The sequence below is a fragment of the Silurus aristotelis genome (genome assembly GCF_946808225.1).
Source record: "Silurus aristotelis genome assembly, chromosome: 4".
Lineage (NCBI taxonomy): Eukaryota > Metazoa > Chordata > Actinopteri > Siluriformes > Siluridae > Silurus > Silurus aristotelis.
The window spans coordinates 13,463,221-13,486,986 of record NC_139577.1 but is presented as its reverse complement, the minus strand read 5'-3'; the positions used below and the strand labels follow the sequence as shown (position 1 = coordinate 13,486,986).

Sequence of the window (23,766 nt, the reverse complement as noted above, 5' to 3'; positions counted from 1 at the left end):
CAAATATTTTTTTAAAAACATCGTGATACAAATGCCAATGCCATCGCATCACATCGTTAACTTTTATGCTGATGCACAAATAAGAATCAGTGAATTTTATCCCTAATATTTACTATAGTAATAAAGTCTTTTGAGGAAGCAAATCATTACAAATCAATAAAATAAAGCTTTTATAGTGAAAAAAGCATCGGACACAATGTTGGACATTATAATAATAAAAAAAAATTGTTAATTACTGCGATAATATAGTAATATAGATCACGTTGTACAGTATGTTATATTGTATTGTATGTAATCGACAATTTCCTGACACATTATATTTACATTTCTTCCACTTGTTATTACATTTGATTAGCCCTAATTTCAGAATATATACAGATTACAAAAAAGCTATTAGTCCTCATTCTGTCTCTGTGTAAATATTTGTGCATCTAGGCAGAGAAGATGCATGCTCAGCTATCCTCGCTTCCTCCGCTGAACGTTTCTAAGCTGAACTGGCGTGAAGGTTGTAGACCTGAGGTCCTATCCAGCGCTCTCTATCGCAAAACAGACCAGCTCCTGGAAACTCTGCTGCAGATGAGTGCCAACATCAAAGTCGTAGACATAACTGGAAAATCTCCAGGTTAGAGTTTCTGGCCTGCTCTGTTGGTTACACCTCCGCACTGACACACCCATTTATATTAATATAGAGAATATTTCTGTTTATATTTTTGTGTTCAGTGAGCCCCAGTGCCCAGCTCCTGGAGCAGACAGCGAGGCTTCAGTCTCTCGGTGAGACTCTTGACAGGCTGAAGGTAAAAGCAGGTTTAGAGCTTTAAGCCTAAATATTATCGTGAAATGTGATTGCTGACTGACCTGTCACACACTGTCCTTCAGGATGAAGTGGCAGAGCATGTGGTTTCTCAGAAACCTGGCGCTCAGGTTTCGTCTGACTTTGCGACGTTCCCCTGCACCTCATTCGTAAAGGTAAAACACTGAGACGACTCATGACGTTCCTGTTATTATACACCAATCATGCATAACATTATGACATTACAACATTGACAGGTTAAGTGAAAAACACTGATTATCACTTTATCATGGCACCAGTTAGTGGGTGGGATATATCAGGCATCAAGTGAACATTTTGTCCACAAAGTTGATGTGTTAGAAGCAGGAAAAATGGGTAAGCGTAAGTATTTGAGTTGGGGTTTTCCCGGTCTGCAGTGGTCAGTATCTATTAAAAGTGGTCCAAGGAATTAACAGTGGTGAACCGGCGACAGGGTGATGGCCAGCCAAGGCTCATTAATGCATGTGGGGAGCGAAGGCTGGCATGTATGGTCCGATCAAAGAGACGAGCTCCTGTAGCTCAAATTGCTGATGAAGTGAATGCTGTTAATCTTTGAAGGGTCCGGACTGTTTTGCCAGCAAAAAAGGGGACTAACTCTATATTAGGCAAGTGGTCATAATGTTATGCCTGTTTGGTGCACACCTTGGTGAAAAGCTGCTTTGTTGTTGCATCTATCTTATTGGCATCCTAGATTTACATTTATATTTGTGGCCTTTAGCAGACACCCTCGTCCAGAGCGACGTACAAAAGTGCTTTGAGTCTCTATCAATGAAAAAATCCACACTGGTATGCTAGATTAGAACTTAAGATAAATCAGCCTACAACTCTGTGGAAAGTTTTTTTCTTTAAGCAAAGCAAACTTTGAAAGTGTTTCAGAAAGAGGTAGGTTTTAGTCCGCCGCTTGAAGATAGTCAGGGACTTCGCTGTTCAGACATCTAGGGGAAGTTCATTCCACCACCTTGGTGTCAGAACAGAGAAGAGCCTTGAAGTATACTTACCTCTTATCCTGAGAGAAGGTGGTACCAGTCAAACAGTGTAGTGCAGTGTAAGGTGTGATGAAGTCTCTAAGGTAAGATGGTGCTGGTCCATTTTTGACCTTGTAGGCAAGCATCAGTGTTTTGAATTTGATATGTGCAGCTACCAGTTGAGGAAGAACTTGGGCAGGTTGAAGACAGGGGTAGACCTGCCAGTGGAGCGTTGCAGCAGTCGAGTCTCGAAATGACAACAGACTAAACATGCACCTGGGCAGCCTGTGTTCACAAAAATGGACGAATCCTTCGGATGTTGTAGAGAAGAAATCAACAAGAACGAGCCACGTTAGCAACAGTGAGGAGAAGGACAGTTGATTGTTCATAGTTACCCCAAGGTTGTGAACAGTGGCTGAAGGGGAGAGTAGAGAGTTATAGAGATCCTAAGATCCTGACCTGGAGATGAATCACCTGGGATGAACAGCAGTTCGGTTTTGCCTGGGTTGAGTTTTAGTTGATGAGCACTCATCCACAAAGATACTGTATGTCCGCCAAGCATGCCAAGATCCGAGCGAAAGCTGTGGTATCCGAAGGAGGAAAAGAAAAGTAGGTACAGTAGGTGGTAGGTAGAACCTTATAAAACCAGGTTTATTTGTAATCTGAGATTTAAACAAATTTGGAAACAAACACCACAAATGTATAAAGTATGTTCCATTGATGAAATCAACACCCTGATCAGCATCCTCTCGTTTCTTCTTTCCTCCCATTTCCACCTTTTTATCTCTCCCAGGCTAAGGAGGAGAAGATGAAAGATGAAGTTTTGGTAGGTCGTGTGATGGTGCCTTGCACTCGGGGGCAAGAGCAGGTTCACCGTCTCGTTCTGTCCCAGTACCAGCTGCAGCGAGTGCATCGCCTGCTTCAGACTTAACAACCTTCCGCACGAACGAGTGCTGCCGCCGCGTCCTGAACAGCCCGGCCCACTTTCACTAGATGCAGCTTTGGCTTCACCATCAGAAGCGTTTGTGTGAAATATGGAAACTTGGATCGTGAACATTGTGAATGGCAGGGACTGGGAGGGAATGTTTCTTTGCCTTGGCATCTTCGCAGCCTGACAAGCACATCCTCCTACTGAGGCACAAGGCAGTAACTCAATGTATTCGTTGCCCAGCAAAATAAGTCGTTAGAAAATCTGATAGGATGCAGATTAAATGCTGTTACTGCCTTTTGCTTTAGTAGGACACTGTTTACTTACCAAATGCACTTTTTTTTTTTTTTTTAAACATCAGTGGATGAATCCAAAAAAAGCAATTTGCTCCTTAAATATTAAGCTTGCAAACTGATTTTAATATGACAAGAGTTCATCATTTTCTCCCAAACACTAAACAGCAGTGTGTTTCCTTTAACCTGATTCAACCCATCAGATAATTCCCAATGCATTCTCGAACTGATTTCCGTAAGTTAAAAAGATGGAAACCTCTGACGTTCCAGATCGTCAGGGAGTAACACAAGCAGACATGTGCTCTAAAATATAAATGTGTACCGAATTTTATATCTGGCCCAAATCTATTACAAGCCAAAAAAAAGGGATCAGCTGGTGAAAAGCTAAACAAGCCCCCTGCATTATTCATGTTTCTGCTGTCCCTTTTTTTTTGGTCATCCACTAGCTTTTGGTTTGGCAGAGCGAAAAAGAGAAAAGCATAGTTTAACATCTTTTATAGGCAAAATCCAATTCAGCTTTTAAAATAATGCAAACTGTCTAAAACATAAAAAAAAACAAAAAAAACAAAAAACAAATGGCATGCATCTGAATCTCAATGTTTGCTTTAACTATGAGGCAAAAACCATTTATAAAGGATGAGAGAGATTCAGACAATTTAAGACTAGTTCTAAATATTTAAACCAAAGCTGGTTAATGTGCTACTTTGTTGGGTTTTTTCTTTTCTTTTTGGGAACAGGTAGTCTAGAGAAAATCCGAGCTTGCATAACAAAACACGACCCATACATTCACACCAGTTAGACAAAGTATGATCAATATTCAATATTTAATAGTCAATATTCCAGTGATCATACGTAAGTCAATGTTGTCTTTAATTATTAACCTATTTATTGTGTAAAAAAAAAACGCCTAATGTTGCTTACTTATTGACGTCCTGAAGAACGTGTTTGATACGTGACACCTGAATAAAGCTCATCTAACAGATGCGACATGACATTTCATGCGTCTTCACGTCTATAGATTAACAATGTGAACGCATTTGTGAACAACGGAAACAGGGCAGTGAATGAAACGGCGTTTGATATCGACCTCAGAAACCACAATCATGATAAAAAAGCTGCTTTCATCAGATTGTACGCGATCTTGGCGTTTCCTTTTTCATTTCCTGGGGCCGAGCAGGGTATTAGTGCCTCATTCAGAACAGCCGCCATTACAGTTACAGCCCGAGAAACCTTTGTTGTGTCACCTACGAATTTTCTCATGCTGCTCGAGGTTTCATCTGCAGCGTCCTCAATGCAATATATTTGTTTAAAAATCTTTATTTCTAGCCCTAAGCAAAGGACACCTTTTTTTTTGTTTGTTTTATAAAATTGCATACGTCCCACAAGCATACCCACGAATTAGCTGTGAATGAGCTCACTTTAATTGCATAAAGATCTTGCTCTTGTTTAACAAGACTTGCAGCTAATACAGTCGTTTAGATTAATGACTCCTAACTGCAATATCCGGTTTCATCTAGAAGAAGACTCCCTTTTTAGTCTGGTTCCTCTCAAGAGTTCTCTTTCATATTGTTTCCCTTGCAGCTCCTCTCTCTAGCTTGCTCACTGGGCACCAAAATCTATATCTGGAGTTCTGTAATGCTGTTTCACAGTGGAACACCGGAAACACGCCTCTTGATAATGTAGTAACGCTTTAGCTTGGTCAGTGTAATGGTCGATCTGGAGCCTATCCAAAGGGAAACCTGTCCATTAGAAGGCACCAATCTTCCATACACATTTGCTCACAACTAGCAGCAAATTTAATTACTTAATCCAAAGGAAATTTAGGGAAACCAGAGAACCCTGAGGAAACCACAAGGTTACACAGATACTAACCTGAGCTCAGGATCGAGCTGAAGAGATGCTGATGTTACCTGCTGATTTTGCTTCCATTTCAGGTCATCAATCCGATCCTATAGAGATGCTGACGGAAGCTGCAACGCGGAACATTGTGAGTGTATCACAGGAGTGCTACCAGCTGGGGTTTTGCTTGTAGCATAGCACCTGCTGAAGGTTAAACATTCAGCCACAGCTCCAAAAGGTTACAATCATGCTGCCTCTGCTTGGTCTTCATTTCACTCCTCCGATTCCCATTACTGCCCATCTTCTATGTTGAATCCTCTTGTCATTAAACACTTATTTATTTAGGTCCCTGAATAGAGAGGTGTTTACTGTTTGATATGTCAGAGCTCAAATAAACAAATGAATACAACAAACAGCTCTCGTAAAGCCGCCTAAAGGTTTGCAATTCATCAATGTTTCTTTGGTTTCAGGTGACATTCATGTAGACCGTAAAAGAAAACCAGGGAAGTAAAAAAAATGCAAGCCATGCCGTTTTTCAATTAAAAAAAAAAATGGTTTTGGACTATTCATTAGAACATGCTGGTGGTTTTTCCGAACCGAAAAGTTGTCGTTCTCTTTAATAATCATAAAATGGAATACAAACAGCTTCTCTGATACATAGAAGACCTAAAGGTTTAAAACATCTTTAGTAGGTTTTGCAGGGTACAAAGGAGTCTGCTAAATCACTGCAGACTAACAGGTAAACTGTAGAGAAAGAGTGCAGAGCTCTCTCTATCAAGTAACAGTAAAAATCTTTAGGCACAATCACCAAGGTGGGTAGACATGGGATGTGTGTCAGTACAAAAGAGAGGGTTATTTGGCCCAGGTGTCAGCTTCTCTGTAAGAAGAAACTATAAATACATGGACATAAACACTACATTTTGTAACCAAAAGCTCCTTAAAAAAAAAAGGTGATGAAGAAAGAAGAATCCAGCTTTGAAACCAGCATTAAATCAATATCAAGAACATAATAACCTTTAGGTGAGTTAGGAAAATTTATGTGGAAAATGTCTTTCTGTCCTGAGTTTCCTAAAATAAACATTAGAGGCAAAAAGTATTAAAATGTTTTAAACACTGATAAAACTAACTCTGGGTGTTTTTCAGTAGTCCTTGAGGCAAAAAATAATAAAAGGTGAGAAGAGAACAAAGATAATAGATCCAATAGTGCAGTGTCCTCTATGGTTCTGTCAGAGCCATTCACTGATAGGACTGGGCTTATCTATGCTGCTGGTGGATTGCAGGTCTGTTACTGGAAGGGGTGGGCTCTGTTGGCAGCAGGAGCTTTGAGGCAGTCTCTGAGGCCTGTCAGTCGTGGCAGTGGGGCCTATCGGCGTGGCTGGTGTCGGCTGGGACGAGGCGTGGAGGCCGAGGCAGAGGCGGCGGCATCCTCGGCTTCCTCCAGCTCACCCTGTAGCTCCTGACTCACGCTGGACTGCAGTGCTGCAGGAGTCAGCCACTCTTTAGGTAGGCAGCTCTGTAGGAAGGGCACACATGAGCTGAAGTAGGCCAGTCTGTTCACCCAGCGTGGAATCTCACGACCACACAGGATCTACCACAGACACAGAAAACAGGAAGAGAGGTTGTGTAGCTACTGTATGCAACTTTCAAACACAGCAATACATTCATAATTCTTGGTAAATTCTGTTTCTGTGGAAATACGCATTACAATTTTGCTACTGTAATTATACAAATAAGCTGACATCCAAAGCTTTAGTTACAGTTCACATTAAACACTAGAATCGGGAAAAAGTCTCGCGCGCAAATATCTCTAGAGTTTGAACAGTGTGCTGCAGTTCTAAACATGGAAACACTTTGCTCTTTTTAAAAGACTTCAGCTACTGTAACTGAAATAACCACTGGTATTGCAACGAGGTGAGCCGAAAACGCATCTCGGAATGCAAAATACCTCCGTTGTAGAGTACAGGGGCTGCTATAATTCAGATATCGCACAAATACACTCTTCGCAAATTACATACAGTACAGACCAAAAGTTTGGACACACCTTCTCATTCAAAGAGTTTTCTTTATTTTCATGACTATGAAAATTGTAGATTCACACTGAAGGCATCAAATGAATTAACACATGTGGAATTATATATGGAATTATATACATAACAAAAAAGTGTGAAACAACTGAAAATATGTCATATTCTAGGTTCTTCAAAGTAGCCACCTTTTGCTTTGATTACTGCTTTGCACACTCTTGGCATTCTCTTGATGCCTACTTTGAAGAACCTACAATATGACATATTTTCAGTTCACTTTTTTGTTATGTATATAATTCCACATGTGTTAATTCATAGTTTTGATGCCTTCAGTGTGACTCTACAATTTTCATAGTCATAAAAATAAGGAAAACTCGTTGAATAAGAAGGCGTGTCCAAACCTTTGGTCTGTACTGTATATATAATATATATACAGTACAGACCAAAAGTTTGGACACACCTTCTTATTCAACGAGTTTTCTTTATTTTGGTGTGTCCAAACTTTTGGTCTGTACTGTACGTCTTCCTTTTTGTTCTCAGTTTCACCCTGTCGCAACAGTTGTGGAGTATTTGCTGCTTAATCATCTCACTGGCTGAGTGCAGCTTTGTGTGGAATATCGTGTCAATACAACTGCCATGGTTCTTTCATACAATTTTTTCATGTAACTATGTTCGAATAATCTACTGACGACAAAAAAAAAATAAAAAAACGAGATGAGATTTGGATCTAAAGAGAAAGAAAGAAAGAAAGAAAGAAAGAAAGAAAGAAAGAAAGAAAGAAAGAAAGAAAGAAAAAGAAAGAGAAAGAAAGAGAAAGAAAGAAAAAGAAAGAAAGAAAAAAAGAAAGAAAGAAAGTGAAAGAGAATTCCATCTCTTCTCCGGAGAAGGCATGGGCATAGCTGTGGTCATGATTCAAACTTGTGATCTCTCCACAGGGTAAACAATTTGTTTTTGTTCTGTTTAGGTGTTGGGTTTGCATTGGGACATTATTGATATAAAAGTGCTTTTTAACTATGAGTGCACATCTAAAAAAGCAGAATCTGTTCATACAACCAGACATACAGGGTGTACAAATAAAACTATTTGGAGACTTGTTGCAGTCATATATATATATATATATATATATATATATATATATATATATATATATATATATATATATATATATATAAATAAATATGGGACCTTTGTTTTGGTATATATTCTCATTTCAAACATGTTTGTTTTTATTGTAAACAGAATTTTAATTAATATGATTTGCAAATCTGCATTCTGTTTTTATTTACCTTTTACACAGTGTCCCAAACTTTTTTGGAATTGGAGTTGAATACACAAAATGTGACTGGGCAATATTGATATTATAGCATTATTAATATTTATATTATGGTATTACTTAATGTACCCAGTATGTAACTGTTGTAATCCTTGTCTTTCTGTGTGTAATAAAAACAAACCAAATGTCACTCATCCTGTTTATCATATAATACAATGCACATAAACTGGTTCTTCCTCCAGTCCTGCTCCCAGAAGTCTTACCTCTGACAGTGCTGAGGAAAAGTGATTGCAGTTCTTGTGCATAAGGTGGTATGCGTTGCCCTTGTACTCTTTTCCGAGCTCCTCCATGATCCGCTCAATGTCCTCCTCTGTGAAGTCTGTACTCCCGAGTACAATAGCCTCTCTGATAAGAAACAGAGAGAGCACATGAAAATAAATGTGAAAAATTAAGGGCATTCCCTTTTTATTTTCTTACTTAGTGTATCATCAAGTCTGTTAAACGACAGACTGGTTTAAGGTGAAGGTTGGACTGCATCAAAGATCGGCTCTGAGCCCTTTCCTGTTTGCAGTGTGGATGGACAGGTTGACTGACGAGGTCAGACAGAAGTCTCCGTGGACTATGATGTTTGGGGTTGATATTGTTATTTGTGGTGAGAGTAGGGAGCAGGTTGAGAAGAGCCTGGAGAGGTGGAGGTACATGCTGGAGAGAAGGGGAATGAAAGTCAGTAGAAGGAAGACAAAGTACATGTGTGTGAATGAGAGGGAGGGCAGTGGAGGGGTGCGGTTGCAGGGAGAAGATGTGGTGAAGGTGGAGGAGTTCAGGTACCTGGGGTCAACAGTGCAAAGTAATGGAGAGTGTGTTAAAGGAGTGGGTGGAGAAAAGTGATAGTAGGAGTGATTTGGGATAGAAGAGTATCTGCAAGAGTGAAAGGGAAAGTTTATAGGACTGTGGTGAGACCTGAGATGTTGTACGGTTTAGAGACAGTGGCATTGAGTAAAAGACAGGAGGTGGAGCTGGAGGTAGCAGAGCTGAAGATGTTGAGGTTTCCGTTGGGAGTGACGAGGATGGACAGGATTAGAAAAGAGTTTATTAGAGGGACAGCGCATGTAGGACGTTTTGAAGACAAAGTGAGGGAGGCGAGATTGAGATGGTTTGGACATGTGCAGAGGAGGGACATGGGGTATATAAGTAGGAGAATGCTGAGGATGAAGCCACCAGGAAGGAGGAAAAGAGGAAGGACAAGGAAGAGGTTTATGGATGTGGTGAAGGAAGACATGCAGGTAGTCAGGTTAAAAAAAAAAGCAGATGTAGAGGACAGGGTGGTATGGAGACGCATGATCCGCTGTGGCGACCCCTAATGGGAGCGGCCTAAAGAAGAAGAAGCAGCATCAAGTCTGGTACGAAACTGACTTGAATTTAAATGTCTCCCCAAGCTCTGTGGCATCACCAGGCGTTATCTCAAATATTCCGGAAAATGGATATGGATGCCCTCCATATGCGAATTCTACGACACAAGAGAAAGCCAAACACAATGAGAGGAGAGAAGAAAAAAAAACAGACGTCATAAATATAAATATGAACGGCGAGCTAAGTGGAAAAGCAATGGGAAACTCACCTCTGCCGTAAACCTCAATCCCTGAGTGGAAGACCCCGATACCCAGAGAGGTAGTGAACTCATTGATCCAGTACTGTAAAGAACATAGGTTTTATAAAGTACATATGCAAAACCCATTAAGCACAGGCATAAATGCTTATGCAAATAGTCAGTTTTTTTGGATAAAAGCACATTTAACAAAGCACTAATCAACTGAGATCAAAACTTTATATCATTCCTTTTAACAGTATCTTAAAAAAACAGGTTTATGGTTGTTGTCAAACAGTTTTATAAACAATTTAAACCATTATAACAGCACTTTTATGGCATACATTTGCTTCTTTTTTCCCCCCCATTTTTTAAATAGCTAACATATTTAAGTTACATATGATTATTGTGGGTGAACATGTGGCCTTGATAAGCAGCCGTCCAGAAGACATGCTGACCTACTTCACTGTGGCATTTACACAATTTATTGAGAAGCAATAAGTCATATAAGGGCGAGTTTTTAAACCTGACCACTCAGTTCTCTTTCCCAAGATAACTATCTTTACGAATATAATATTATATTCTGATGATAAATAATACTTTTAAACACTAGCCATGTTTTTCATGGAGAGGGATCTCTAACTAGACAAATGTCAGGCAATATGGAAACTGTGATACCTGAGAATTGGATATTCATCAGAGGGCCATTTTTAAAAAGGTCTGTTTCAAGCATCATTGTTCTCTCGTGCACAACCGCTGTGCTGTGATGCACTGTTTATCGTTGTATAAGAGCACTTAAAGCAGATGAAGAATAACGCCATTATGCAGAACTCGGAACAAGAAGTGGAATACGTCGGTGCGCTTCTATTTTTTATTTTTTGCGCTTATGCCGTCTCATGTCCTGCTTTATATTATCCTGCTCTCTAATTTCCTGCCTGATGTGTTTATTTCATAATATGATTGCAAAGATTGTTATACACTATAAGCTACTCTCTTTTCTGAGACAGCATTCCAGCTGCACAAACAAAACTACCATCCTTTTTATTCCATTCCATTTACAAAATAACGCGTGTGTGCATGTGCCACGCTGTCAAACATGTACAGTGCAATAAAACAGAACGGAATAAGAAAAGGCGTATGAATTGCAGAAAAGGGGCAGCAAGTCATTCATCACACTAAGACACTTCCTGCTAATGAATCATCTACATTGCAAAACATCAGTCTGTTGTAAGTGAGACAAGTTAACACATCCAAAATGACCACCTTTTTATGCATTTCGCGAGCAAAAACTCATCTTCTGTCCTCAGACAGCACTCTGTGTTCAAAAATATTTCTGCTCCAAGTAATGTCAAAGGAAACACAAGTCATCGAGCGTGTAAAAAAAAAAGGAACAAGCATGCACAATGTTCCCTTTTTCAGTTCATTCCCACAACCTCTTCAAGGCTTCGATGTGTGACATTGAAGCATTTCTTTAAAAGTTATATTTTAAGGCTGTTCTTTTTAACACATGAACGCTGTGGTTTCTAAATGTAGTGGTGTAAATGGTATCTGGCCCCTGGTTTGTAAAAAAAACTTTTGCTTGTGCTCAAAGTCTAAAAGTTATTCCAGCCATATAAAGCTGACTAACTAACTAAAAGACTAACACTAGATCTCAATTCACCTGTTTGAAATCTGAAAACTCTAGAAAGTGGAAGATTTGTGGAAAGGAATTTAAGCTAAAGCAAACATGAATATAATTTAACTGAAGTATGATCAATCTCAACCTGCAGTGAAACTGTTTGTGTTACTTATTTAATCATTTACCTCCTGGAATCCAGGAATACATAATGACAGAACGCCAAGACGTCCCAGAGTAACACCGACATCTCAGCCAGTCAGTCATGTCACCTTTATTTACTGCTTTAACAACATTTATGATTGTTCATCAGGGCCCATTATTGATTTAGTGTCATGTGGAAGCCGTTTTTTTACTCTCTGGTTTCATGTGCAAGGATGCCACACAAATATGCATTTCTCATAAATTTTCCACAACCTCCTCCTTGGTATTTCCCTTTCCTCCTTCCTGGTGGCTCCATCCTCAACATTCTTCTACCAATGTACCCCATGTCCCGCCTCGCTCTCACTTTTCCCCCAAAACATCCTACATGTGCTGTCCCTCTAATAAACTCGTTTCTAATCCTGTCCATCCTCGTCACTCCCAATGGAAACCTCAACATCTTCAGCTCTGCTACCTCCAGCTCCACTTCCTGTCTTTTACTCACTGCCACTGTCTCTAAACCATACAACATCGCAGGTCTCACCACAGTCCTATAAACTTTCCCATTCACTCTTACATATACCCTTCTATCACAAAATCACTTCTGCTATCACTCTTCTCCACCCAGCCTGCACACTTTTCTTTACTTCTCCAACACTCTCTCCATTACTTTGCACTGTTCACCCCAAGTGCCTGAACTCCTCCACCTTCTCCACCTCTTCTCCCTGTAACCGCACCCCTCCACCTCATTCACACACATACTCTGTCTCACTCCTACTGACTTTCATTCCTCTTCTCTCCAGCACGTACCTCCACCTCTCCAGGCTCTTCTCCACCTGCTCCCTACTCTCACCACAAATCACAAGATTATCCGCAAACATCATAGTCCACTGAGACTCCTGTCTGACCTCATCCGTTAACCTGTCCATCCACACTGCAAACAGGAAAGGGCTCAGGGCCGATCCACCTTGAACCAGTCTGTTGTTCCTACTGCACATTTCACTGCTGTCACACTGTCCTCATACATGGCCTGCACCACCCTCACATATTTCTCTGACACGCCTGACTTCCTCATACAGTACCACAACTCCACTACGGCACTCTCTTGTACGCTTTCTCTAAATCCACATAAAACCAAGCTTCCACTACTCTTTCCAATAACTTCATGGTGTGACTGATCAACCTAATTCCCCTGTAGTTATTGCAGGTCTCCCTTATTCTTATAGATTGGTACCAGCACAATCCTTGTCCATTCCTCAGGCATCCTCTCACCTTTCAATATCCTGTTAAACAATCTGGTTAAAAACTCCACTGCCATCTCTCCTAAACATCTTCACGCTTCTACCAGTGTGTCATCTGGTCCTACAGACATTCCACTCTTCATCCTCTTAATAGCTGCTCTCACTTCCTCCTTACTAATTCGATCCACTTCCTGCTTCGCCATCTCCACATCATCCAACCTTCTCTCTCTCTCATTTTCCTCGCTCATCTCTCTTTTTTCTATATGCATAGAAAAAAATAACAGGAAGGTTGGGATAGTTTAGCGTTTACAGCTGATGTCTTCATGATTGTTTTTATGTCAGTGTCAGGTATAAGTTTAGCTATTTGTTACATAATTTGGTGTGCCTGAATCCTGTTCTTTCTGGGCTAGTACGCAATATACAATGTACAAAAAATGTATTTACATTTTCAACCAAGAAATCGTTCATTATTGGAAAATAATTTGTGACTCGATAAAGGTTAAAGAAAAAAATAAATAAAAAACACCCAGTATATTTACTGTTACTTTTCAGTAGGGTCAAATAACCCATTAATCCTCTTCAGCATTATACATTCAAATTCATGGTGAATATGATTTACCTCCACAATGAAGGCTAATTAATTTATTTGTTTAAGTCATAATAAAGGATTTTATTTAATCAAAAGAGACTCGTGGACAAGTGCCAGCTTTGCAAGCTTGAGTGTCTGAAGGCTTCCATTTGAACCTGTGGATCTCTGCTGCAGTGTTTATGTGGTTAGTTCTGTGAGTAAACACAGAGTAATTAGCAAACTATAGATGCTCTTTATAACTTAAATGTGGGTTTTATTCACACTAACATTCCACTTATTACCCTATACTGTTCGAACGTTCAGACAAAAAGACCAGCGCAGCAATATGACCGCATCTGAAACAGTTATGCTTCAATCAGCATTCATTGTGTGGTTTATCTTTTCCTGGAAAATACCAGTCTCCCGTAGACATATGAAGCCAGCCAACCGCAGCGTTTCGAAGTTGCTGCTCAGTGTCACAGGACGGTGTAACACAGGAAAGTGCTATCAGCCCTCCTCCCCATACATGAGCTCCTACCCAGACTACCCTTTAACAGTTTGAGAAACCTAAGCACTTCTAAATTCTTTAAAAAGACATAACTCACTTTTTAGGCGATGTCCACACGGGTACCTTTTCATTTGAAAATGCATGTTTTTCCCTCCATTTTGGTCTTCTGTCCAAAATGAGACGGCGTTTTCGTTCAAAGAAAGCTTAGCTTTTAGAAAACGATCTCCAAAGTGAATACATTTTACGTTGGAGTGTGGACTGTGAAATCAGAGGCTTTTGAAAAGGATGACGCACTTTTAATAGAGCTGTGTATAAGAAAGTAGAGTAAGAAAGACATTTCTTCTATAAAGGTAGAGGCATACAGGCATGTCCTGTTCTCTTGCAAGTGCAGTCTGCTCTAACTTTCAGTTTGTGTATATGGTACTGTTTTTAAGCCACAAATGAAGCTTGGTCTGGTTTTTACAGTATACTTTTTTGTATCGATATTGAGAATCGATATATCGCAATACTCGCATGTATCGATATTTTCTTACACCCCAAATTTTTTTGTCATGTGACTGTGCCTTTCCTCGACATTGCCGCAAATTTTCAACAAAGAAACTGAACAGCAGGCGGAAACGACGCAGGTCGAAGCAGCCTACGCTTTGCTCATGTGCGGTACAGGGACGTGAGCATTTTTAGACGTTTCAGTGTGGATGAGCAACATTTGAAAAACGACTGAAAAAAATGAAAGTATGGACGCGGGTCATTTTTAGACGGCATCGTCAAATTGATCAGGATTAGTTTAGACGTAGCCTTGGAGTTTTTCTTCGCAGACCAAATTTGTACACTGAGCGACTTTATATATGTACATACAAGTTCATATACTTGAAATCACAATTAAACAGTTCTTTTAAACAGAAATAATTTTCTCCCCTCAGGTAACAATCTCATCACACAAACTTTAATGGACTGTGAAAGAATGACACCTTTACCATCGGTTACTGTTAAAGCTTATTAAACACTCCCTTATTTGCAGAACATGACCGACAAGGGTTAGAGTCAGACAATTACCATATTTTAGTTGGAAATCAACTGTTCTATGTTTTATGGTTTAGAGACAGTGGCATTAAGTAAAAGACAGGAGGTGGAGCTGGAGGTAGCAGAGCTGAAGATGTTGAGGTTTTTGTTGGGAGTGATGAGGATGGAAAGGATTAGAAATTAGTTTATTAGGAGGGACAGCGCATGTAGGACGTTTTGGAGACAAGTTGAGGGAAGTGAGATCGGGAGTGTTTGGACATGTGCAGAGGAGGGACATCGGTTATATCGGTAGGAGATTGCTGTGGATGGAGCCGCCAGGAAGGAGGAAAAGAGGAAGACCAAGGAGGTGGTGAGGGAAGACATGCAGGTAGTTGCTTTGAAAGAAACAGATGTAGAGGAGAGGGGGGGGTTTGGAGACGGACAATCCGCTGTGGCGACCCCTAATGGGAGAAGCCGAAAGAAGAAGAAGTTGGAAATCAACTGTTATAAATGGTGCTTTACAATTGTTCTTTGCATAGGAGACCAATTCAAGTGACTGCGTTTGTATTCCATATTTTGTAGCATCTACATTATTAAACAATGGGGTTCGATAAGATTAAATCTCTCTGGCATCACTGGCTTTATTGTTAGGTCATGATCTTCACACTGTGGGCTTTGTGTTTCAAGCTACGCAACAAACTGAATCATATGCAGTTAAGGAACTTCAGTATCCCCAGTACTCATTCTCAAAAATGTTGAGATGAAGAAAACCAACTCTCAATTAAGATTCAGTTGGCAGTACTGGTTGCAATGGGCTGCAGATGCTCATGGTTTAGTGGATTAAATGCGTAAAAGCATCTTTCCAGCCAATAAAATGACTAAGGGAATAAGTCATGCAATGGGAAGATGGGATTTTCCTCAGGTTTGCCATATTGTCTTATTTAAAAATGCAGCTGGCAATGACCAAGAGCTTTAGGTGGCACGGCACAAACACGTACAATGTCAAAGGGGACGCTATAAATAGTCTGTGGGTGTCAGACTATGTATAGAACTGAGACACAGACATGTGTGTGGCCTGTACAAAGGAAATGGTGGCAATGCAAAGTAGTGTACAAGTAAAAGCAATGTCTCCAAATAATTTTCATTCAGAAGATTTAGATCATACTTTAATAATGCAGAAAGGTTAGACATGAGGCATAAAGGACTGCAATAATTGAGTCGGTATCAGGTGACAGACAGTAGCACTTCAATAAAATGTAGGGTCAACAACAAACAATATTAATATGTACGCATAAAAGGCAACATGGGCATGCAACATGGATATTAAACTACATAAGAATTTTATGGAAGAATCTATCATCTGTTCGGAGTCTCAGTTAATTAAAATGTTCTTGATCAGTTTTAAGTACTTGTTATAATAAAAATGTTTCTTATTGTGGAATCGCTACCCTTCTACCCCAATTTTCTGACAAATGCTGATATACTGGGTGAACTCGTGCTAGCAGTTTGCTTTACCTGACCCCCGTTGCATGCTATACCAGTACATCTGAGTATAAAACATGAAAAATCTTCGTGATATGTCTAGATCTCTTTGCACTATTAACCAGGTGCTGGGCTTCGGCATGCAGGCCTGGTAAATGAGAAGCTTCCAATCCTTTCACATGCACGCAGACGTCGTAAAATCTTAATGAGCGAGCTCAACTCTCGGCAGGAAAACACCGACAGCTTGAGTCGTGATCCACTGTACACTACACAAATCTTGTACATGAAAATATGAAAATCGTTCACTACTTTCGGCTGAAAGCACAAGAGCTGCCCGTGATGGTGCGCAGACTCCAGGCTATAGATGATGCACTTTCAAATGCAGTCATGCTGCATGCTTTATGTTCAATTACATTACTTGCCGGGTGCCTACTTGTTTATTGATTCAAATACATTTACTGTAATGAGGATCCAGTAACTGTGCTTACTGGCAGTTTGCACTGCTTGGGCATCATTATTCAGATGTCGAACAATGCTGCGTAAAAAAAAAAAAAAAAAGCCTTGAAACGCGACACTCGTTTAAAAAAGAAATGACCAAAATGACTGTTTAATAAGTGCTCCGTTTTTGAAAGCCATGCGGTCATATTAACAATAGTGGTGTCATGCTCACAAAGTGTATAATATAATAAGTGTTGAATTCCTGTTGAACCACAGCAATTTGTACAGAATACATTTTCTTTGTTAATGCGCACAATCCATTTCCCCATTTGTAGTTACACTGAATAGTGTCCCTGGTATCTCCAAGCTGCCACTTCAGGGGCGCTGTAACGTGGCTGACCATTAAAGCTCTGACCCCAGCTTCCTAAAATCACTGGGATATTTCACTGTGCTGTAAAGTACATCTGACAAGTATGAAGCACCCTACTTACCCCCCCCCCCCCCCCCCAAAAAAAAAAAAAAAAAAATCATGGTACTAACTAAAAAAGGTGCCAAATCCTCTTGACTTTAAGAATTTCCATGCAAAAACAAATTGACCTTCACGAATTGTTGACATTGGAGACTCCTTAAAAATGAATTACTTTTAAAAATCCACCCACTATCCTCAAATTTGATGGGGAAAAAAACAAAATCCACCTACTGTTGTACGTACACAAACCAAGCAAAGCACTTAAATAACAATAAAGCTGTGGAAAAATGGGTGGCTACAGTTCAGGAGCAGATCTGTGGCAGCTGATCATATCCATTTACATAAATTATTTAGCTGAAGGCAGCGCATCGGCCTAGAGACCAGTTACAGGGCTAAAGACATTAGGTAAGAAAAGCAAGCAAGGGTAGGATTCATGTTAAAAAAAACACAAGCTGACAATAAAAAAAAACAAAAAAAACAACAATGGACAAAGACGTGTGCATTTATTGTCCCTGCTTTAAATACAAAACGGATGTCCAATCTGGCACCAGTCAAATGTGGGCTTGTGGTGCAAAACAAACTGACTCCATTTTGCTTTTTCATTTATTATAAACTAAATCACAAATATTTCATATTATATATTAAATATTATAATTTCTATTCTCATAGTTTATATTAACAGTCCCTTCAATTCCCCGGCCGATCAGGTCTACATTTCACACCAAATGATGGACGAATTCAAAATCTTGAATCTGAAATGTTCATTTTAAGTTTGTAATCCAGATCTTTGCAATTAACTTGTGACTTTTACAAAAGTTGAATGAATGACTATTTAGCTGAAGGTATAAACGTGCAATGTCTTCTTTGTCTGCTTGGCAAAGAGGAGATGAAGCAATCTTTCAGAAGAAGACGGTTAATCCAAAGATGCCTTTCTATAATATAATGCACAGATCATTTAGAAATATTTGTGAAATATGATTCAGTGTTTGGGGTCTACATTTGTTGAGTAACAGAGTAGAGGATATAACAAAAAAAACTTTTGTTTTAAGCAAAACACGAGGTTTAAGTGCACGAAAAAGGGGTGAAAAACCCCCAAGGAGAAACAAGATAACGAAGTGTAGAGTTGAATTCATTAAAGAAGCTCCAGATGCAACACGTTGAACATGTAACTATAGATCACAGATAGTAACAAACTATCAGAAGCAAATAAAAATGTAAGTTAGACATCAATATTACTTCCATCTACATTTTTGAATCCCAAGCAGTTTCTAACCTTAAACACAAAGGAACATAATGTGTAAGGAAACGCAGCAGCAGATAAGCAGCTAGATAACTTTCCGCTTTATTCACCAAACTAACTTAACTGCCTCCTCGTTCTCAAAAGACACGATGCGGTTTTGTAGTCGAGATATTCAAGGCGATAGAAATGTCATTAATTATATTGTTTAATTCCACTTACCATGTCATACACGTTCAGTATAACCGGCTCGTTGGCCATTACAGGCTTCCCTCTCTCCTAAGAACCCGTTTTCTCCACTCAGCACAGGCAGCTAGCCGGCTAGCTGCTGCTGCTTCAGCTTTCTGCTTAGTTTATTTTTATTTGTAAAAACAAAAAAAAAATCGTATTAAAAAAAGTCTCTCACGGTGGAGCTCCAGTGTCTTGGACTCGGTGTTTGTTTCTCTCCGCGGAACAATACGGAACGCGAGTGTAGGAAAGTAGGTGTAAGCCGGTTAATGTGACACCGCGCTGCTCTTCCTTACCATTAGCCAGGGATAAAAAAAGATGAAGCTAGTGAGCTAAGCGTATTGCCAACAATATCATCCCCGTTCCTGCTGCTAGCCTGTTAGCTTCATCCCCAGTGCCGTAAAAAAACAACTCACACACTCGAGGGGGAAAAAAAGAAGCAGAAACTAAGTCAAGACTAGGGTATTCACAAAAGCCATCAAACGAGGAAGTGTGTGTCGGCGTGAAACGTAAACCTAATATAAGGCGAAACATGAGAACATTTTAGCACCCAGGGAGAACAGCATCAGGGTTCTGCTGCCGCTGCTGCTGAAACACTGGGGGTGGATCAGTAACACTACATAACCCAGCCTGGCTCACTGCCTACAAACACACTGTCCACTGATTCCCCTATTTCTCTCTCGAAATGTGTGTGTGTTTGTGTTCAGTCTAATTCTACTTCTAATATTTATATAAATCTAATTTCCACCCACTAAGCTCCAAAGATTTTCACACTTCTTCAGTCAGATAGCCTTCATTCCATAGTCCACAGTTTGTCCCCCCAGTATACAATACACACCTTCCCTGATATTTGCCATGCTGTTTGTCCAGTACATCCTACAGATGCTTGATCAGCGTGAGATCTGGGGATTCTGAAGGCCAAGTCAACCCATTGAACATTTTGTGATGTTCCTCAAACCTGTAATCTCTCTCTCTCTCTCTCTCTCTCTCTCTCTCTCTCTCTCTCTCTCTCTTTCTCTCTGAAAATGTGTGTTTGTGTTCATTCTATTTTTGGATGTAATATTATCATACATTTATTTACCCACTAAGCTAAGTAAAAGCAAGCTCCACAGGTCATACCAACATCTTCCTAATAAAAAAGATCATGCATGTCCATGACTGGACAAGAAAGAACCGTGTGTTACCGAGATCTTTTGTTTGGAGCCCTGATTATACGCTGATCAGATCAGATCAGATCAGATAAAGCCACCTGCCAAAAACTGTCCCCGTTTGCAACAGCAAAACAGCTCTGTGCTGACGATGCCTGAACTTCACAAGACCTCTGACCAAGGAGTCTTGTGGTACCTGGGACCAAGATGTTTAAAGTAGATCCTTTAAGTCCGATTGTGTTGTAAGGATCAGACTAGTTTGTTCAGCACGTCCTAGAGAGGATTGATCGGCGTAAGATCTGGGGATTCCGAACTGCTGAGTCAACACCTTGAATGCTTTCCCTCAAACCATTCCACACTATTTGTAGGCTCCCAGGTTTTATACTGAATGAGGGCTGTAACAATATTTAGGTCGGTTTCATGAATGCCTGACCCCAAGGTTTCTCAGCAGACCATTGACCAGAGCCTCATACTTCATAAATCAGCTTGCCGTTATTCCGTACTCCATCCCTGTGTGATCTGTGCCCCAGTATACAATGCAAACTCACCCGGATATTCAGCATGAAGGAAATGTGATTTACAAGGTCAGGTCTCCTTTTTAAATTTTTAAAAAGTAATAGTTCAGCTCTGATGCTCACATACACATTGTAGGTGCTTTTGGCAGTGTACAGGAGTCAGCATGGGCACTTTGATGGGTCTGCAGCTATACAGCTCCACATAAAGCAAGTTGCAATGCAGTGTGTGTTCTAACACCTTTGACTGTACTTCAGTGAATGTTGCACATAACGATATTACACACTCACAGGCTCTTCTCATGTGCTTTGACCTTGCCATGTAAGTTCACAGTCTTGTAATAATTTCGACACTTTCAGAAACCCAAGGCAAACACAGATTAGTGATGTATTTTGACTTTGACTGCTGTACATTTCTAAATTGGAATAAAGCGTTTTTAAGATGAATTTGAGTCTTCACATCACATTGAATACAGTTTGAGAAGACAAAAAAGGGCTAATAAGCTCATCAGCAAATTATGTCCATGATATCCTTTTGTGCTTTAGCCATATTTACTGTAAATGTGTGGTGGATGCAGAGTGTCTTCATTAGTTTCGATTAGAGAATTCAATCATATTCCTTTTCTGTAATAATAAGCAGGTCACAGAGTCCTACCCTGTCTAGTCCACAAATGTAAATGTCAACTATGCCACAAAACCTATATGTAAATGATGGGGTGGGGTAAAGGAAGATCCATCCACCTGGTTTTAGCCCATAGTTGAGTCCTTATGTTCTGTCCTCTAGTGTTTCCTGTACATAAGATTGTTTTGAAGTATCTTACTTTTTAGTATTGCTACTAGTGTTTCTTTCTCGCTTATATGTACAGTACATACTATATTTACTAAAATTCTAAAGAAACACCATGATATTCTACATACTACCCTTTTCAAACACTACATTCCTATATAATCATATATTTGCATTGTCATTTTTATTATCAGCCTGTTTAAGGGAGTAGATCTAAATTCCTAACAAATCAAAGAATTAGCGGATGTATGAGCATACAGTATATAAGACATACCACCTATCACTACAATCTGTGTATTGTTATGTGCCCTGTATATGCATTAAGGCAGTTTGTACTGTTACAGTTAGTTTGTCAGAGAGTATTAACATGCTATCATTTGGCATTAGTGAGAGGAATGAAGGTGTTGCTATTTTTTTCCCTGTTCCATGTTAAAAACCAGTATCTAAATTCAGTGTGTGGTTTGAGGCTAAGTAGTAAGTGAATGATATACACTAAGGTATATAACCATTTGCACACCACCGTAAGAGCTGCAGGTTTTTGAAATTAAAAAAATTAAACATGCAACTGAATACATGCACAGGATAAAGATAATATTGTTTTCCCTATTGTGTAAAAGGAGACAGAAAAGTGTGTAAAGGTACAAGGTTGAACTGATTCAAGCTTTTTATTTTCACAAAGTTATATGCAGAATACAATTTGCAGTGAAATGTAAACCTGCGTGCATTTGATAAAAGGAAGTGTGAATAAAAAAATAAAAGAAAATATGAAAAAAAACCTATATACAGTACAGACCAAAAGTTGGGACACACCTTCTCATTCAAAGAGTTTTCTTTATTTTCATGACTATGAAAATTGTAGAGTCACACTGAAGGCATGAAGGGCTATTTGACCAAGAAGGAGAGTGATGGGGTGCTGCGCCAGATGACCTGGCCTCCACAGTCACCGGACCTGAACCCAATCGAGATGGTTTAGGGGTGAGCTGGACCGCAGAGTGAAGGCAAAAGGGCCAACAAGTGCCAAGCATCTCTCGGGGAACTCCTTCAAGACCATTTTAGGTGACTACCTCTTGAAGCTCATCAAGAGAATTCCAAGAGTGTGCAAAGCAGTAATCAAAGCAAAAGGTGGCTACTTTGAAGAACCTAGAATATGACATTTTTCAGTTGTTTCACACTTTTGTGTTATGTATATAATTCCACATGTGTTAATTCATAGTTTTGATGCCTTCAGTGTGAATCTACATATATATATATATATATATATATATATATATATATATATATATATATATATATATATATATATATATATATATATATGTGTGTGTGTGTGTGTGTGTGTGTGTGTGTGTGTGTGTGTGTGTGTGTGTGTATTAGATAATAATAAAATTATATTTGCAAATATATTTAGATGTGCAAAATGGAAGTACACAATGTAATGAGGTGTAACAAACCAAAAACATAAACAGTGACAATGACAATGTAAGGTGCTGTGTGCAAATGCAGAATGAACACGAGTAATTGAAGGGAGAACTGAGCATAAAAGCCTTATGGGATAGTTTAGATGGGCATGGTCACATTAATAACTGATAACTCATAACTGGAACTGAAACACTATCACTATGTTTTTGCTTCCATCACGTGGTCTAAATGGTAAACTACAAATGTAAAATTGTGGATCTGGAGCATGTGCACAAATTGAACAAAATTATATTAAATCAAACAGTAAAGATGAATGAACCTGCGAAATTTAATCAGTTGAACTAAATGTTCAATCAGTTCACACAATTTCCTCCTGTTGATTATAGACTTTAAGGTCATAAAGGATGTATTAACAATTACAGAATTCCCATCAATATTTCCTGCTTTTTATTTGTTGTTGTTTGTAAGAGAACACTATTGAGTCACATTAATATTGATATTTAAAAGTGACGTTACCAATGGGCAAACCAACATAAACGAGCTTCTAGGAAAGAAAACAGCTTGTCTTTGTTTGTTTTTTTGTGAAATCCATTCAAGTACACATCGAACAGTCACACCCAGAGCAGGCCATTCTTTATACACACACACACACACACACACACACACACACACACACACACACACACACATTAACATGCATATTTCAGCTGTTTACAGTCTCATAGTTGATCCTAAATGGATCCTTACTCCCTGTATAAGTGCACTATATGAGGCATGAGATAATGACTTCATCATTCTGTCTGGAGCACTTTGTTTCCCTCAGGGCATGATTATGCCTGTGGTTACATCCAAAACCACACACTAGCATATTAGGTTACCTTTATTGAGCTTCTTCTCTCTACATGGATGGTCTAAATACAGAACATATTTTTAGCCCCTGAGAAGGAATGTAAAACAAAAGTCTTCCTCTTGGGCAAAAGAATGGAACATATTACCATTAAATTAAATAATTAAATCGGAGATCATAACTGAATTAATTAAAAAAAATAAATACTACTACAAAATAATATAATAAGGACAAAATTTAGTGGACTCCTGAAAATTGCACCTGTAGTTCTTTACCAAAATCTTTTACCCAAATGCTGTACATTTACCATTTCCCTTTACTGAAACCTGTTCCATGGGACCCTCTTCTCATCCTGGTGTCAGACCTTGTCAAGATAATCGACACACACGTT

The 23,766-nt window shown here is 39.3% G+C and overlaps 2 protein-coding genes across 9 annotated transcripts in view; one reads left to right on the top strand and one right to left on the bottom strand.

The window, feature by feature from the left end:
• Positions 1-5,267, top strand: part of dctn1b (dynactin 1b) — a 35,882-nt gene extending 30,615 nt beyond the window's left edge. For all 8 annotated transcript variants that reach the window (XM_083539878.1, XM_083539877.1, XM_083539876.1 and 5 more), the window contains 4 exons: positions 436-622; positions 721-794; positions 877-966; positions 2,588-5,267. In XM_083539878.1, the coding sequence (XP_083396004.1) occupies positions 436-622; positions 721-794; positions 877-966; positions 2,588-2,725 (489 nt within the window). In that variant the 3' untranslated portion in view covers positions 2,726-5,267. The remainder of the gene's footprint in view (positions 1-435; positions 623-720; positions 795-876; positions 967-2,587) is intronic.
• A 170-nt stretch (positions 5,268-5,437) lies between these two features.
• On the bottom strand, positions 5,438-19,561 carry desi2 (desumoylating isopeptidase 2). The gene is made up of 5 exons (XM_083540136.1): positions 18,657-19,561; positions 9,770-9,842; positions 9,565-9,658; positions 8,415-8,556; positions 5,438-6,442 (listed from the first exon to the last, which is right to left on the bottom strand). The coding sequence occupies exons 1-5, from the start codon at positions 18,693-18,695 to the stop codon at positions 6,218-6,220; spliced, it is 573 nt and encodes a 190-aa protein (XP_083396262.1). The 5' UTR covers positions 18,696-19,561; the 3' UTR covers positions 5,438-6,217.
• Between the last annotated feature and the right edge of the window lie 4,205 nt (positions 19,562-23,766).

Coding starts and splice junctions, on each gene's coding strand:
- desi2 (XM_083540136.1), bottom strand. CDS start 18,695: ATGGCCAACGAGCCGGTTATACTGAACGTGTATGACATG. Junction 8,557..9,564: donor GGGGAGACATTTAAATTCAA/GTCAGTTTCGTA, acceptor GTTTCTTATCAG/AGAGGCTATTGTACTCGGGA. Junction 6,443..8,414: donor TTTCCTCAGCACTGTCAGAG/GTAAGACTTCTG, acceptor TGTCTGTGGTAG/ATCCTGTGTGGTCGTGAGAT.